The following is a 17,134-nucleotide window of genomic DNA, read 5'->3' on the forward strand; positions in this document are numbered from 1 at the left end:
CATAAAATAATTCATTAATTTGGAGTCTTTAAATGGAAACCATGCTCTGATACTAACTTTTTTGGAGAATAATAACGCATAAATAACCCGCCATTGAAATAGTAATATCTCTTATATTTATAAAAGGAAAGGGTGGTTACAATAGAAATAACGAAACAATTAGCATATGAATTACCATTTATCGGAAAATCATGTGCTAAAGTTATTAAACAAGAATGAAACTCTAAAAGTATATTATTTCAGAAAAGAAAATTATTATAAGAAAGTGAATATCAATTAGGAGTAGAAGAGATGAGTGATTCTAGAAAAATACTGTTGATATCAAAATCTCAATCAATTAGGGAATCTGTGTATGTCAGTAAGCTGATGATGGGAGTAAGGGAAAATTAGGGAGAGAGTAATTACGGACAGATATGATAGATGTTAGAACAATAAATTTCAAATAAATAGGTCTAATACCAACTATGTACTAGTATATAAATGAAGAAAAATGTTAATTGCACCTTCCTCTTTTTGTTAATCGTACTTTCACTATTATTTTATCAATAATTTTCATTTATTAGACTATGCAATAAAACAAATAATGAAAGTACAATTAACAAAAAAAAGTGGAGTGAAATTAACATTCCCCTGTAAATGATTTTGAACTTAGAATCTCTATTAATAAAAACATGAAAAGCAAGTATAATATCAATTTCTCAGTCATATACATATATAATTCGAATTCTACAAATGCTAAAAGAGTGAAATAAAAAAATTGGCAAGGATGGTGATGGAGAACAGAATAAGTGTGTAAGCTAGGCGGGCAAGAATCGACAATATATGAATACAATAAATTGCCATGAAACAAAAGTTCAGTGTACTAAATACTCTTATTCAACATACAATTTGATGAGTTGGAGTCAGAAAACAAAGGGCAATGTACTTGGTCTTCAGAACATTAGAGGTGCAAAGTTGCCTCACACAGCACCGTCAGACAACAGTTAGTCACACACTCACACACTGGTGTCTGTCTGATATTCGGAAAGATACCATAAATGGAGGATACAAGAAGATTTTTGTATCCTTTATTACATTGATGAACTTGACATAAAAGTTCACATAACAAATCTCGGACATTTGAATTGAAAGGATATTAACTATTCTCATTTCTCTAGATACCCTCTCAAAAGAACTCACACAAACCTCCTCCATGGCGTCTATGGATATACACCTAGATGATTCAACCACGAAAGATCCAAAATGCAATGGCTCTGACGCTGATGATGATGTTGTAGACCCTGATGAAATTTCCCCTGTAGAACAAGTTCGATTGACGGTCCCAACCCATGATGATCCTTCCATCCCAGTGTGGACTTTTCGAATGTGGTTTCTTGGGATATTATCATGTGGGCTTCTGGCTTTTCTCAACACATTCTTCGGTTACAGAACTGAACCACTTATCATAACTATGATTTCTGCACAAGTTGCCACATTGCCTGTAGGAAAATTTATGGCCAAAGTCCTACCAGAAAAGAAATTTAAGATACCGGGTTTTGGTTCCAGGGAATTTTCGTTGAATCCAGGGCCATTTAATATTAAAGAGCACGCATTAATCTCCATATTTGCTAATACTGGCAGTGGATTTGGGAGTGGAGCTGCTTATGCTATTAGTATTGTGGATATTGTCAAGGTTTTTTATCACAGAAAAATTTCTTTCTTGGCTAGTTGGATTCTTGTTGTCACAACCCAGGTTTGTTTAGATGTTTAAGTAAATTCATTCTTGTATGACTACCGGTAAACATATGTTTATTGATTCATGCTTAGTCGAGCCTTTAATCAATCAGGTCTTGGGATATGGTTGGGCTGGGATTATTAGAAAGTATGTTGTGGAAGCTGCAGAGATGTGGTGGCCAGCGAGTCTTGTTCAAGTTTCTCTTCTCAGGTAATTTCAACTATTTCTTTTATTTTCTTTCCCTTTTTATATCTTTTTCTCAGACCAGTTAACATTAGAGAATTATTAGCATAAAGAATAGCATATTACTTTATTTTGGATTTCCACAAATGACACTTTTTAATTTTGAGAATTCTTTTAATCCTACCACTATCTATGAAGTGCAGGGCAGGCTTTTGTCCAATGCCACCCTAAAATTCTTCAAAAGCACCCTTAAAGGGGGGGGGGGGGGTAGTCTTTTCTCACAATTTTATTTTCCATTGTCATCAATCAAAGATATATAAATGAAATCATCAAACTCATGTAGTTTATTCAATAATTTCATTGCAGGGCTCTCCATGAGAAAGATAGTAGGCGCATGTCAAGGGGGAAATTCTTTCTAATTGCAGTAACCTGCAGCTTCTCTTGGTACACATTCCCTGGCCTACTATTTCCAACCTTGTCGAGCCTTTCGGTGCTCTGCTTGGTGTTTCCCAGCTCAATAACTGCTCAACAAATTGGTTCTGGGCTAAAAGGTCTGGGTATAGGAGCCTTCACTTTCGATTGGTCTGTCATAGCTTCGTTCCTGGGAAGTCCTCTTGTCTCTCCATTCTTTGCAACTGTCAATATTTTGGTGGGCTATGTAGCAGCAATCTATGTCTTGATTCCTATAGCTTACTGGGGTCTCAACTTGTACAATGCGAACAAATATCCGTTCTTCTCTCCGCATTTGTTTGATAGCCAGGGGCAGCCATATAAAGTATCGGCTATTGTGAATGACAACTTTGAGCTAGACTTGCCAACATATGAGAAGCAGGGACGAATACATATCACCATGTTTTTTGCTATTGCTTACGCCCTTAATTTCGCTACTGTGATTGCCACAATCGTTCACGTGGCTTGTTTTAATGGAAAGTAAGTTGTTTCGAAACTTATCACTGTGCAGAAATAATCGATGTCTTGCATTTTTTTTTTTGATAAATGGTTCCTAATCAGAACCAGAAGTGTATCCTATCCAAATTGGGATACGTTTTGTTTAGATACAATGACAATTCCAATTGCGAAAGACAAGAATCACAGTTGTCCTTTCAAATTTTTACACCATGCACTATGCTTCTGAATTTGCTAGTGTACTGTATTCCTTGTTTGTCAATAATTTCAGTGATGATTTAGTTAGTGGTGATTTCTAGTTTTCCTATTGTTGTGTTAATCATATGAAAAATCTCTTTGAGCAGAGATATTTATCGTCGCTTCATGGCTTCAAACAAAGGAAAACCAGACATTCACACAAAACTCATGAGGAAATACGAGGATGTTCCTTCCTGGTGGTTTGGCCTCCTGCTTTCATTCTCATTGGTTCTCTCACTCTTGCTTTGCATATTCTTGAACGATCAGGTTCAATTGCCCTGGTGGGGACTCCTTTTTGCTGCTGGAATTGCTCTACTCTTTACCCTCCCAATAAGCACCATAACAGCCACCACAAATCAGGTAAACTAGATCGAACTTCAGTTGATCTCCATTACAAAATTAATAGTGAATTTTCCTTTTCATGAATATGTTTTGCTAGGCCTCTTATTCTTGTTCTGAAGTTAAAGTTGCATGAAGGCTGATAAACTAGTTTTTAGTACTTCAGGAATGACATGTAACGCATGTATCATGTATGTTAAGAGCTATTTGATCTAAATCCTGAAAAAAAGAAAAAGAAAATAAGAGCATCATGCATTTACCACATTTGATTACAACACCTCTTGTAACTATTAATCTGTCATGTTTGCAGACACCTGGGCTAAACGTCATTACAGAATATGTTTTCGGTATAATACATCCCGGCAGGCCTGTGGCCAATGTTTGCTTTAAAACTTATGGATACATAAGCATGAGTCAAGCTGTTGCCTTTCTGAATGATTTTAAGCTAGGCCACTACATGAAGATTCCTCCAAGGTCCATGTTCATCGTTCAGGTAGTTTTCTCTGGCTTCTCCTCTGTTATTTGTGCCTACCATGTTTAGTTGTGGGGGATTGGTATCGTATATCTCTAACTGAACCAAGGGAAATCCATTAATATTGCAGATCATATATATATATTTTTTCCTTTTCAAATGGTGCCCTGACAAAGTACAATAACAATGTGAAATTCAGCCATACTCATTTTGGTGACTACACCTGGCAGGACAATTCGTCTTATTTTGTGATTAAGATTCAAATATAGAACAATGTATCTTTGCTACAACAAATCAATAGGCCCTGCTAGTGTTTAAGCAATCGGTAATTTCACCAGGGGCCAGCTAGTTAGAAAACCACACCGGAATACAGAATTTGTAAGCATTTATAATTGATTCCTTATTTTCTTATGAAAGATTAGACAATAGTTTTAGTTTTCCCAACATGTGAACTCACGAGTCAGTGATATTCTTGGAGCTGTGAGTTCAGTTAATTAGGATCTCTGTAAATTCTGAAAAAAGATGTGATAGTGGATGCATGAGGTTAGGCATAAAAAATATATATAGTATGTATCAGTGTCAACGAATAATTAAGTTACTTTTTGCCTGAAGTCATATTTGAGATAACAACAGATGCATGTTCTAGTAGACAATCAAGTATGTTTAGATCTACCCTGTTTTTCAAGTATTGCGTTCTTTTTTCATCGAACAAGTTTATCATTGTTTACTCCAAGAAATTCTAGTTCTTAGCTTAACTAGTCTTACTTCAAAATCTAGTTCCTTGGAACGATCATTGCGGGGACAATCAACATTTCTACAGCTTGGTACATGTTAACAAGCATCGAGAACATATGCCATCCAGAACTACTTCCACCTGATAGTCCTTGGACCTGTCCTGGTGACAATACCTTTTATAGTGCATCAGTAATATGGGGCTTAATTGGACCAATGCGAATCTTCGGGCGACTTGGCGATTATTCTGCCCTTAATTGGGGTTTCATTATAGGTGGTCTAGCTCCCATTTTGGTATGGTTGACACACAAAACATTCCCTAGCCAGGACTGGATCAAGCTTGTAAACTTCCCAGTACTTTTTGGAGCTACAAGTTTGATGTTTCCGGCTACCTCTGTGAACTACAATGGCTGGTTTGTTGTCGGAATTGTATTCAATTACTTCGTTTATCGGTATAAAAAGAAATGGTGGCAGAGGTACAACTACATTCTATCAGCTGGACTGGATGCTGGCTTGGCTTTCATGGGGGTGCTGTTGTATTTCTGCCTCCAATATGAGAACAAAACCATTTCCTGGTGGGGAAGCGAAGGAGACCATTGCAATTTGGCTAGTTGTCCAACAGCCATGGGCATTGAAGTTGATGGATGTCCATTGCAACATTAGAGCTACCTAAATGTCGATTGAACAAACGTAAATTGTACTATTATGTTTTTCTTGTTGCAATCATTTGGTGTTACAAACATATATACAGCTTATTCTACATGCATAAGCAAAAAGTAGTTTCGTACGTCAATTTATCAGTACTATATTCAGATTTGGGCAATTCACCAAATTGCTCATTTCCCACATAAATGGACAAATATCTGACAACAATATCGCTTTGCAGGATACTTGGAGCAATGAAAATATCAATAATCGGATGTAGTCGTGCATGTATAAATATTTGTCTTCTTTGATTTTATGGTTATGTTTACAAAAAAAGTTGATAGATATTATGAAACTAATGCTAATATGATGTAGTCGTACAGGTGTAAATATTTATCTTCTTTGATTTTACGAAAAAGTTCTATAATCGGATGCACTTGTATATGTATAAATATTTGTCTTCTTTGATTTTATGGTTATGTTCACGAAAAAGTTGATAGATGTTATAAAACTAATGCTACTATGATGTAGGATTTCTGATGTTTATATGGTGGGGGCTATGCTAAAAAATTAATGGAAGCCAAAAAGGATCTCTAATTTCAGTGCCACCAAATGAATGAAACTAGAACTCTACAGTTATAACTAGTCCTAAAACCCATGCTATGCACGGTCTTAAAGAATATCATGTGAAAAAAAAAGAAAAAAGAATAGTTAGAAATACATAACACGAAAAAATTTAATAAATGATAGCTTAATGTATGAAATATTAAACAATTTTTAACTATTGTCTACTTAGTACAAACAAATATTAAAAAATAAAAAGACTTACAAAAAATATTGTAATTTTTAATTTTAAGTCATTAATATATTTGGTAGGTTATTAGTTTGTAATTTGCATGTTTTCTTTATTTTTGGGTTCTGTATTTAAATTTATTTTTGACAAACCTCTTTAGCTTTTATTACCATCTTCCAAGAAAGTATTAAAAAGTTCTGACAAAGTCTTAATGATTAAACATTTTGAAATAGTTTTAAATAATAAAATTTTTGTAATCTTTTAAATTTTAGAAATTAAAATAGATGAAAATTCTAGAAAAAGGAATGGAGGTTTAGGAGCTTTTTTATCCCCAAGAAAATTTTAGTTAAGTATAGAGATCATTATGTTTAAAATTTTTCCAGACATTTGTATGGATACTCAGTAGATAAAATTAACAGATGTAGAAACACAAGTTGGTTCAATTGGTAAAAATAGAAACTTCCTCACAAAAGATCTTGCATTTGAATTTCACTGCTAATGTGAGGATTATGTTGGTGAACGGTTTCACTACTAATGTGAGGATTATGTTAGTGGATGATTTGTAAGAATCTATATAAGCAATCTATGGTGCTAATTTCATTGCCAATATGAAGGCTCTATTGATAGACGATTTGTAAAAACTTTTATAAGCAACCTCACATGTTTGAAGTGTGATACTCCAATTGTTGAGATAGTTCAAATAACAGCATGAAATGGACATCTTTTCTCTTTGGGAAGTTTTGGAGCACTCTTCATTTCCTCCCGATATAAATAGAAAGTGCGACAATGTAAATTCCTGTCAATTGTATTTTTTTAAGCAAAAAAAAATTTGGGTGGATTCGCCTTTGATCTCAATCATGAGTCAAAGCATGCCTCTAGACCATAAATTGTTTATAAGGATTTTACATATCATCGACCTATACAGTCCATCAGAGATTTAAACACATTATCTGTAAGGAAGAAGTCTATTTTCACCAACTGAACCAAGTTGTATTGCCGTCGATTGTATTGTTACCATTGGGATTTCAGATTAAATATAACATAAAGGCAGTATATTTTGGAGTCAAATCACTTTATTTCACAAATCATGAATAGGGTAAATCTTTTATACACTTATTATATAAACACTATCAGGTCTAACTATATATTACATGTATAAAATTTGATATTTAAATTTAAATTCAAATAATTTGTCATACATCTAACCCTATTAGTGTATACACTGATAGTGTAGGAAAGATTAATTTTCATAAATAAGGTGCAATAGATTTATGTTCTTTGGCAAATTTTTAAGCGTTGAAAAGGGTATTTTGGACTGTATAAATGGGTTTGCTTGTCTAATATCGACTTATTTAGGGTTCATTTTGCCGTGTTAATAATGGCTGGATTAAGAATGAAATTCCGTCGAAATATGTGTAAATCTGTATTTAAAACAAATTGAATCTAGTATTAAAAACTTTAAATCATAGAATTTTTTAACAGTGTGATAATGCTGTGCCGGGGTGAAAAACTAGTTTGGACAGAAAGATTCGAGAACAAATCTTGTGCCAAATTGATTTCTCGAAATCTTAGCCAATATGTCTTTGACTCAAAAGAAAGTTTATCGTTTCAAGGGAATGAAAGACCAATTGGAACAAAACCATTAGGTCTCAAACAATTCCACAAGAATCCTATTCCACAAGAATCCTACCCCTAACAGAATACTACAAATCTACTAACACTAGCTAACAACACTCTTCTTAAGTCCTCTCTTAACCCTCTTTTCATCATCTTCATCACTTTTCATCATCTTCATCATGGCATCTTTCGAAATTAACGTGGATGATTCAACAATGAACGCTCCAAACACCAAAGGTCATGGTTATGAAGCTGAAGGAATCGATCCTGAGGAAGAGTCACCTATAGAACAAGTGAGATTGACAGTCTTAAACCATGACGATCCTTCGCTACCCGTATGGACTTTTCGGATGTGGTTTCTTGGACTTCTATCATGTGGAGTTCTTTCTTTTCTCAATACTTTCTTCAGTTACAGAAGTGAACCGCTTGTCATAACTATGATTTCTGCACAAGTTGCCACATTGCCTATGGGACATTTTATGGCCAAAGTGTTACCCACAAAGAAATTTCGGATCCGTTCGTGGGAGTTTTCGTTGAATCCAGGGCCGTTTAATATAAAAGAACATGCATTAATCTCCATATTTGCTAATACTGGCAGTGCATTTGGGGGTGGAACTGCTTATGCTATTAGTATTGTGGATATTGTCAAGGCTTTTTATCACAGAAAAATTTCTTTCTTGGCTAGTTGGATTCTTGTTGTTACGACCCAGGTAGAATTTATTCATGGACCTGTCAATTAGCGCATTTAAGACCCTTTAACATAACACATATGTTGTGATTGATATGTTGATGTTAGCTTTGATTATTTAAACAGGTATTGGGATATGGTTGGGCTGGGATAATGAGAAAGTATGTTATAGAACCTGCAGAGATGTGGTGGCCATCAAGTCTTGTTCAAGTCTCTCTTTTCAGGTAATTTTCACTTTTTTCTTTGTAGTGCTTAAGCAATCAATTTCTAATAATTAATCAGCGTTAAAATCTAATCAAATCTTTTGTGTTCAAACATTCAATTTTTGGTAATAATTAATTAGTCTCAAAATCTTATCCGCCTTCCCAGTTTATCTGGTTTCATGTGATATTTTTCTTTTAATCTAATTCATCTTAAATTTCAATGTGACAAAAACTTATTAGATATCAAAGAAAGGTTTTTGCAAAATATACGAGTGGGAGAAAATCAGAAAAGTTAAGGATACAGTTAGGGCAGCTACGGGAGTGCTTCCTTCACTCATTGCGCGTTTTATGAACTGAATATATTCATTAACCAATAAAATGTAGCAGTAACTGATGAGTGGAGGGGAAAGAGGGTTAGGAAGAAGCCATTGAAGATCGATCATATACTAGCATGTATTTAAAGCCAAAAAAAAAATGATCTTCTCACAAGTCAAGTCATTACTAGCTAACTAGGCAACCCTTTAATGAAGAGTCAAATTTTCAAACTTGTAGCAATAAATTAACAATGAAGAAAACAGATCTTGTTGGTCTATCATATAAACAAGTGCTATAAGAAGCCCTTCATTTTGCTTTAAAGTCTTATTGGTTGAATAAATGATTGTGAGTATGTGATGCAGTAATGCTGGATTTCCCTCTACTGGAATAAAAGTTAGAAAAGCTTTATGTATTCAGGATCCATATCAATTTGGTCTTGCTTAAAACCTTGATTCTTCATTCTTTCTCTTCTGCACACAAGTTTTGATTTGTAAAATTTGTATTTGTAGGCATGATTATTCAGAACAAATTATGAAATTTAGAAATTACCAATAAAAATACTACCTGTGTTGTTTGATATAATTGCAGGGCTCTCCATGAGAAAGATGATAGTCGCATGTCAAGGGGGAAATTCTTTCTAATTGCACTGATCTGCAGCTTCTCTTGGTATACATTCCCTGGCTACCTCATGAACACATTGTCTAACCTATCATTGCTCTGCTTGCTATTTCCCCGTTCTGTCACAATGCAGCAACTTGGTTCAGGCATTCGTGGGCTTGGTATAGGATCCTTCACATTTGATTGGACTGTCATAGCTTCATTTCTGTCAAGTCCTCTAGTGTCTCCATTCTTTGCCACAGTCAATGTACTCGTGGGCTATGTCTTAGTAGTCTATGTGTTAATTCCGGTTGCTTACTGGGGACTCAACATATACAATGCCAAAACCTATCCCCTCTTCTCCTCGGACTTGTTCGATATACACGGGCAGAAGTATAATGTATCGGCTATTGTGAATGACAAGTTTGAGATAGACATGCTGGCGTATGAGAATCAAGGACAAGTACATATAACCATGTTTTTCGCAGTTTCTTATGCCCTAACTTTCGCGGCTGTGGTTGCTACAATTACTCATGTGGCTTGTTTCAACGGAAAGTAAGTTTCCTTTTATTTATGAAGTGCATGAACAACTGATCTCTCACATTTCATCTGTGTTTGGTTCTCTATCAGAGTTCAATTTTGAATTTGGTTTCTATCCCACTCCTTTCCGAATTAAGCTACAATTTCTAGATGAGAAACTTCTTTTGGAACTCTGAAAACTAAAGCAAGCAAGTCGCATTGAGTTTCATTTTGTTGCATCATATGGTCATTGGATCAATCAAAAAATTTCTTGGTTAATCATATTCCTTGCTTGTAACTAATGAAACCTTCCATAGACAGTAAAGTGTCACATATAGAATAATCTCAAGCGTTCTGCCGTTTATCATTTTCTATCCTTGTATTACTAAGGCAAACCGACTGTACAGGGAAATTTACGACCTCTTCCGAGCTTCGAGTAAAGGAAAACCAGATATTCACACAAAACTTATGAGGAAATACAAGGGCATCCCTAGCTGGTGGTTTGTCCTCATGCTTGCACTATCATTGGCACTCTCACTTGTACTTTGCATATTCATGAAAGATCAGGTTCAATTGCCCTGGTGGGCACTCCTTCTTTCAGCAGGTCTTGCTCTATTTTTCACCCTCCCAACAAGTATCATTACAGCGACAACAAATCAGGTAAACCAAACAGAACTCCAACTCCACCCTGCTGTTTTTATTCACACAAAATTCTAATTGTTTGTTGGTTAAACCTTACAAAGAAGTATGTTGAAATATAAAAAACAAATCAGAAAAAGGAATTCTTTTTCACAATCTAATAGCCTCGTTCATCTTTATTTGCTTTCTTACTTGTTTCTTTCGCCTCTCCTACTGGTAGACACCAGGGTTGAACGTTATCACGGAATACGTATTCGGTGTATTATATCCAGGAAGGCCTGTGGCCAACGTTTGCTTCAAAACCTATGGATATATGAGTATGGGTCAAGCTGTTTCGTTTCTGAATGATTTTAAGCTAGGGCACTACATGAAGATTCCGCCAAGGTCCATGTTCATGGTTCAGGTACTTCTATTTGGCTTCTCGTCTTTCATCTATGACTTCTGTGTTGTTCCTTGAACCACATTCAAGATGTTGTGGATGGTTGGCTGTAAGTATGGAGATGTAAAGATTGGCGAAGATGTTTGCCTATCTAGTCCTTTTTCTGTGTCAGTCAATTCAAATATTATCTCCTTCTTTGCTTATTCATCTTTTGTTGCATAACGATTTAGCTCATTGGAACCATCATTGCTGGAACAATCAATATCGGTGTGGCTTGGTACATGCTGACAAGCATCAAGAACATATGCCATTCAGAACTTCTTCCTGATAACAGTCCTTGGACCTGTCCTGGTGATAGCGTATTCTACAGTGCATCCGTTCTCTGGGGTTTGGTAGGACCCTTACGAGTCTTCGGGCCACAGGGAAAGTATTCTGCCCTCAACTGGTGTTTCCTGGGAGGTGCCTTAGCTCCCATTTTGGTGTGGCTTTTATACAAGATATTCCCCAGCCAAAAGTGGATCAAGCTTATAAACTTTCCAGTAATTCTGGGATCAACAGGCAATATGCCTCCGGCGACATCTTTGAACTTCAACAGCTGGATTTTCGTCGGAACTATCTTCAATTTCTTTGTCTACCGTTTTAGAAAGAGTTGGTGGCAGAAGTACAATTATGTCCTATCGGCCGCATTGGACGCTGGCTTGGCTTTCATGTGTGTGCTCTTGTATTTCTGTCTTCAGTACGAAGGTATAGGCATTTCTTGGTGGGGCACTAAAACTCATATGGCAGAGCATTGTGAGTTGCCTTCATGTCCAACAGCCAAAGGAATTGAAGTTGACGGATGTCCCGTACAATAGTACTATTGCCTGCTAAAAACTTGTGATATTCAAACAGAATTTTTCTTCCTGGTATGTTTTCAGTGACATTGATTTGCAATTAGCAATACGTAGTTTTGCTTTTACTATTGGTCTGTTTGGTTAGATGTAATATATTTTTATTACGAAAATATTTTTTGTTGAAATTATTTTCTAGAAAAAGATTTGCATTTACATAATTTTCAGGTGTTTGGTTGCAATTTGAAACTTTGCTCCTATCATTAAAATGTCAATGACCAATCGCCACCACCGCTGTTCTCTGTCCATTGCTAATGCACTTCATCACTAACTGACAAGTCCTAACCTATGAAATCTATACGTGAAATAACATTTGTTTTTATGTATTAGTAATATTTACAGACTCTAAATCCAATTTTCATAATCATATGGTATAAACTTCCAAGGATAAAAATCAAGGGCAATTTGATGAAAAAGATTGGGGTTTCAAAAGAAAATAGAAAAAAAAAAAGAATCTTCATGAAGAAGGAAAAATCAAGTTGTTAAAAAGGAGAAAATTTCATCTGCATCGAAAGTTTGTCAGTAATGGAGTCATTGATGAGTTTGTCGCGAGCAAAGATTCATTAAATTGTCTAACATACTTTTGGGGTGTTTCGTGTTTTTTGGATTGAATGTTCTTCTATCAACATATGATAGGAGTTTCGACTTTGTCAAAGAATGCGTTGTTTTGGAAACAAATTCAGGGAGTTTCGATTTTGCTAGCGGATGCGTTGCTTTAAAAAACAACTTCAGTTCCTCATCTAAGGAAGTTGTTTTAAGTTGTTTTACATCCAAATGAGAAAAATAATTTCTCAGGTAAAATATTTTCACTTGATATAAGGCAACGAAACATTGGAAATTGTGAAAAACATTTTCCAGAAAATATTTTCAATCCAAACAAATACGGTCCTAAATCAGGAGTCAGCATAAACGGACGCGACTTCTTCTCGATATTATGTTTCCTTCATTAGTAAATCATTGCATTCGGATCACTTATTCTCATATGTCACCACTCCTTGCGAACATAATTACATGCAAGATTTTAGATCTAAATTTATTGAACAACTACTTACTAAATCTATAGCTTTCTAAGAAAAGACTTCTCATGTCAACTGGCTTGTAACTCTATCAATTGCTTATTTGAATCTCTGTAAAATACAGGATACAAACGAGCCAAAAAAAACTGATCTAACCTGACTTACGTGGGAGCTCGAAGCTAGTTGCTTACAAACGTTTGCTGCAAAATCGATAATCCCCCATGATTAAATTAACCTGATAATAAGAGAGAGTGAATGACAAAAAATAGCAGGGTGGATTAGACACAAAGTTTTGGTAACAGAACTGAATGTTATTGATTTCTTGGAATTCTGAGTTTCCAAAACCCTGTTCGAATTCTTGAACGCTAGGATTTCTTGTTTCTTATTTCTTGCTGCTTGAATCCCCAATACGATCTAGAATGGCAGGAAAAGATAGAGGACGATGGCAACAGAAATGAAACGAATACTTTATTTATTTATTTTTTTATGATAATTTGCTCGATTTTAACCTGCTGCAGTACTGAAATAGCTTGAGCCTTGAGTATTGTACTTTCAGGATATAGAATTAAACTAAAATCATGTCTAAGTTGATCATGCCCTCCATTCTAATCCATTAAGGTGGTTTCTCAATAATTGATATATTCTGATCATGTGCCAGGGATTCTTTATGGGCCTTCATAAATTAATATCATGATACATAACTACTTCACTCCAAAAAGGAAAAAAAGCAAACACAAAGGTTAATGTTTATGAGAAAGAGAAGGACAGCAGATTTACTTCGAATTTATGAAAATCGTGAAATACAACAAGGATGATACAGGACTGGATGTTATTCATCAAACATGGAGTATGGGCACAGAACTGAATGGTAGTCTTTTGATTTGCTCTACAATGGTGGAGTAGCTTGGACATGAAAAAATATATATATATATATGTATATGTATGAACTAAGTCATTGTACCTATAAATAGGTCATAAATTCTCTTTTCCATTACATTGAAGAAACCAAAACAAACGTGAATCATGATGAGATCGTGGGTGGTAGCACTTCTTACATTCCCGATGGCCCTTTGTCTTCTTGCAAAACCCGATCCAAATTGACATGAGCAATGTGCTGAGAGTATGATTTGCAGGTACCCTAGAATTTCTGCATGTGTTCAAGAGTGTTCAAGGCAATGTGGCTACCCACCAATAGATGGATCCTTCCAAAACACAGAGGCCGCGAAGACTCCTGAAACTGGTGGGCCAAATTGAAGGCTTCATTTAGTAGCAAAAGTAGAAATGCTTTTGTGTTATTTTTGTATATATGCACAAGAATGGCTCGAAAGCTTTCAATTATTCTCTTGCAATATCCGTGGAGCACAGTGGGCTATGGCTTCGGAACGACGATTAATTCCATCTTTGATTATACCAAATGCATTCCAATATATAGTTTGTTGAGTTAAACCATGCAGAAGAATTGGAGGAAACTAAAGATCTTTCCCATTGAATTAAACATCGCTGAGGCTTCCAATGTCTTCCTTTTCATTCGTATCAGAATTACGAAAACTCTAATGTTGCTGGGACAGCATCTCCACCAACATACCTCAAAAAAGGGGGAAAAAAAACCTCCACCAATATGTCCATTATAATCAACTAAATTATGCCTAATTAGGAAGGTTTTTTTTTTACATAGATCCAATTCGTTTTAGTACATTCCTCAGTCTTCATTGGTGCTTTGTCAGGAAACTATAACTCAACTATGATTTTACAAACCATTTCCTCATTTATCAGATCAATACAATTAAATTCCGAGGCAGCTGTAGCAAACAGGGTTTGTATATGTAAGTTTTATGAGTAAATTTTATATATACTGATAGTGTATACACTATTACGATTGGATGTATGACACATATATAAAATTTGAGTTTTAAATTTAAATTCGAATTATATTTAATGCATCTAATTCGGATTATATGTTATGTATCCAATGGTATTAAATGGCCCTTCGAAAGTGTTTTTGATTAATTCAAGTTTTATACCGGAACTTCTAAACTGTCGGGGAGAGTTTGTTATAGCTACAAATCCTTTAAGGTGGGTTTTGGATTAAATGGCCTTTCGAGAGTGAAATTAATGTCATGAAATACTTGAGTTACCTCTCGTTCAGCATATGGTTTTCCACTTGGCTGATAACATATATACCTCTTATTTTTGGGTGTGTAATGTGCATATCATATAATTAGCTGGTTACGTGATTTGCAATAATGGGCCTTGGCATTTCCAAAGTACCTTGTTAGCTACTTGGATGAAATATGCTTTGCTTCTAATTCGGCATGGGAAATTTGAAAATCAGGATTTCGTACGCATTACAATTGAGAATCGATAAGGTAAGTTGCTTGGGTTCTTGTTTCCAGAGAAAACGTCATCGACTGTGAAATGGATTTCATGAATAGTGATTAGTGAATTACAACGTTAAGTGTTGGATATAGTTGATGATGTACTTCAAGTGGGGAAGTTAAAAAAAAAAGTCATATATTAAGAGATACCCATGAATAAAAGTGATTAAAAAGTGCCTATTCATTGAAAAAGAACTATTTGTACATTAAGAGATATCTATTAATGAAGAGGTATGTATATGTGAAAATATATCTATATAAAGAGACAGCTTTCATTAAAGGGTGTCTAGACTACTACAAATAAAAGGCGTAGACAATCATTTACTCACTTGAGAAAATCATACAAATAGTCCCTCACATGTTAGATCTGTATATTCTAGATCTCTCACATATAAAATATGATTTTTCATTCCCCACATATTAATTTCATAGCTTTTACATTCCTAACACATAAAATGATAATTTTTTCATCCCTCACAAATAAAAAAATGCACATATTTAGTCCCTCAGCTCATTTTTACTAATATTCATGCTGCAAAAAAATTACATACTCATGTCTCACAAATTTTAAGGGCAAAATCAGAAGATTGCATGGAAAGAGGAAAAAATGCCCCGCACATTTCTTTCTTCTTCATTTTATTTTTGTTGGGCATGGTTGCCTTTGGTCGCCGTGCTAATAGAGTCGCCGTTGGTGGCCACCTTTTTTGTCATAAGATCTCCTACTTAGTTTTTCATGCAGAATCTGATTTTAATATTAGTTTTTACAAAAAAAAAAAAGAACAAATGTGGGTGAAAAATATAAAAAGCACTAGCAGATAGAATCTGATTTTGATATTATTTTTGTGCTTTTTCCTGAAATCATATGATAGCTATAGAAAAAATATTGACTTGTTTTTCGGATATTAGATATGTTAGACATTACTCATTACTATTTTTATTTTTCATCCATTTTTGTTCATCTTTTGCAAAAACTAATATATATTTAAATCAATTTCTATGTGAAAAACTGAGTGAGGAGTTAAATTTTATGGTAGAAAATGGTGGCAGTTGACGGCAACACTGTCAACACTATGTTTGGATTCAATCATGGCTAGTGCAACACTCTTAGGTAAAAAGTATAGGAGGAAGAAGAAAGAAATGTGAGAGACAGTCTTCCCCTTTTCCTTGCAATCAAGCATAAGGTTCACAAGATTTTTTCCAACAAGAACATGACTAGATATTAGCAAAGGAACTAAAAATGCGTGTTTTTCATTCCTGAGGGACAAAAATCATCATTCCATATGTGAGGAGTGTAAAAGGTATATAACCAGTATGTCAGGGATGAAAAATCATCATTTCATATATAAGGTATATAAAAGATACAAAACCAATATGTGAGGAACTATTTGCATGACTTCACTTTTCATTTTTACTTTGCTTTTTATTCTTCTTCTCCTCTAATCAAAACACAAATTCTCTAAATCATTCTAGGGAGAGTTTTTTTTTTTTTTTGGCTATAGGGAAACTCTATTTTAGCTTTGTAATTCCTGGAGAGAATTGCCACAAATCCAATAACTAAATAGTAGGGACAAATTTCCTTAAAGAAAGTAAATCTATTCACATCAATCATAATATATTTTCTATCAAAAAAGTACTACTTAAACCTATTAATTTTAGGTAAAAGACAATTAAGTGCAATGTAATAAAAATGTGTATTAATTCTTTAGTAGGATATTCTTTCACGTGTTGCATGTGCTGTCCCAAAAGTTCTAGTTCCATGTTAAATTAGTCCAACTTCAGTTCACTTAAGAGAAGTGGAGCATGTATTCTTACTCGTGTACCTTTATTATTACACTTGGAAAGATTCTATGGTCCTTTAGAAAACCATTCTTTCAA

At 34.8% G+C, this 17,134-nt stretch overlaps 2 protein-coding genes across 2 annotated transcripts; both read left to right on the plus strand.

The window, feature by feature from the left end:
* The first annotated feature begins 1,192 nt into the window (after positions 1 to 1,192).
* On the plus strand, positions 1,193 to 5,246 carry LOC113750323 (oligopeptide transporter 2-like). Its single transcript, XM_027294316.1, has 6 exons — positions 1,193 to 1,732; positions 1,827 to 1,924; positions 2,264 to 2,827; positions 3,148 to 3,400; positions 3,690 to 3,872; positions 4,629 to 5,246. Exons 1-6 carry the CDS (start codon positions 1,193 to 1,195, stop codon positions 5,244 to 5,246), a joined length of 2,256 nt encoding a protein of 751 aa, XP_027150117.1.
* A 2,571-nt stretch (positions 5,247 to 7,817) lies between these two features.
* Positions 7,818 to 11,832, plus strand: LOC113750324 (oligopeptide transporter 2-like). The gene is made up of 6 exons (XM_027294317.1): positions 7,818 to 8,348; positions 8,453 to 8,550; positions 9,433 to 9,996; positions 10,368 to 10,620; positions 10,820 to 11,002; positions 11,209 to 11,832. The coding sequence occupies exons 1-6, from the start codon at positions 7,818 to 7,820 to the stop codon at positions 11,830 to 11,832; spliced, it is 2,253 nt and encodes a 750-aa protein (XP_027150118.1).
* The last annotated feature ends 5,302 nt before the right edge of the window (positions 11,833 to 17,134 follow it).

This window comes from Coffea eugenioides, chromosome 10 (assembly GCF_003713205.1).
Source record: "Coffea eugenioides isolate CCC68of chromosome 10, Ceug_1.0, whole genome shotgun sequence".
NCBI lineage: Eukaryota > Viridiplantae > Streptophyta > Magnoliopsida > Gentianales > Rubiaceae > Coffea > Coffea eugenioides.

What these genes read in the sequence shown, in the direction of transcription:
- LOC113750323 (XM_027294316.1), top strand. Translation starts at nt 1,193, where the DNA reads ATGGCGTCTATGGATATACACCTAGATGATTCAACCACGAAAGATCCA. An exon ending in GTTCAAGTTTCTCTTCTCAG is followed by an intron (nt 1,925 to 2,263) that starts GTAATTTCAACT and finishes ATTTCATTGCAG; the next exon opens with GGCTCTCCATGAGAAAGATA. An exon ending in GGTCCATGTTCATCGTTCAG is followed by an intron (nt 3,873 to 4,628) that starts GTAGTTTTCTCT and finishes TTCAAAATCTAG; the next exon opens with TTCCTTGGAACGATCATTGC.
- LOC113750324 (XM_027294317.1), top strand. Translation starts at nt 7,818, where the DNA reads ATGGCATCTTTCGAAATTAACGTGGATGATTCAACAATGAACGCTCCA. An exon ending in TTCTTGTTGTTACGACCCAG is followed by an intron (nt 8,349 to 8,452) that starts GTAGAATTTATT and finishes TTATTTAAACAG; the next exon opens with GTATTGGGATATGGTTGGGC. An exon ending in GTGGCTTGTTTCAACGGAAA is followed by an intron (nt 9,997 to 10,367) that starts GTAAGTTTCCTT and finishes CCGACTGTACAG; the next exon opens with GGAAATTTACGACCTCTTCC.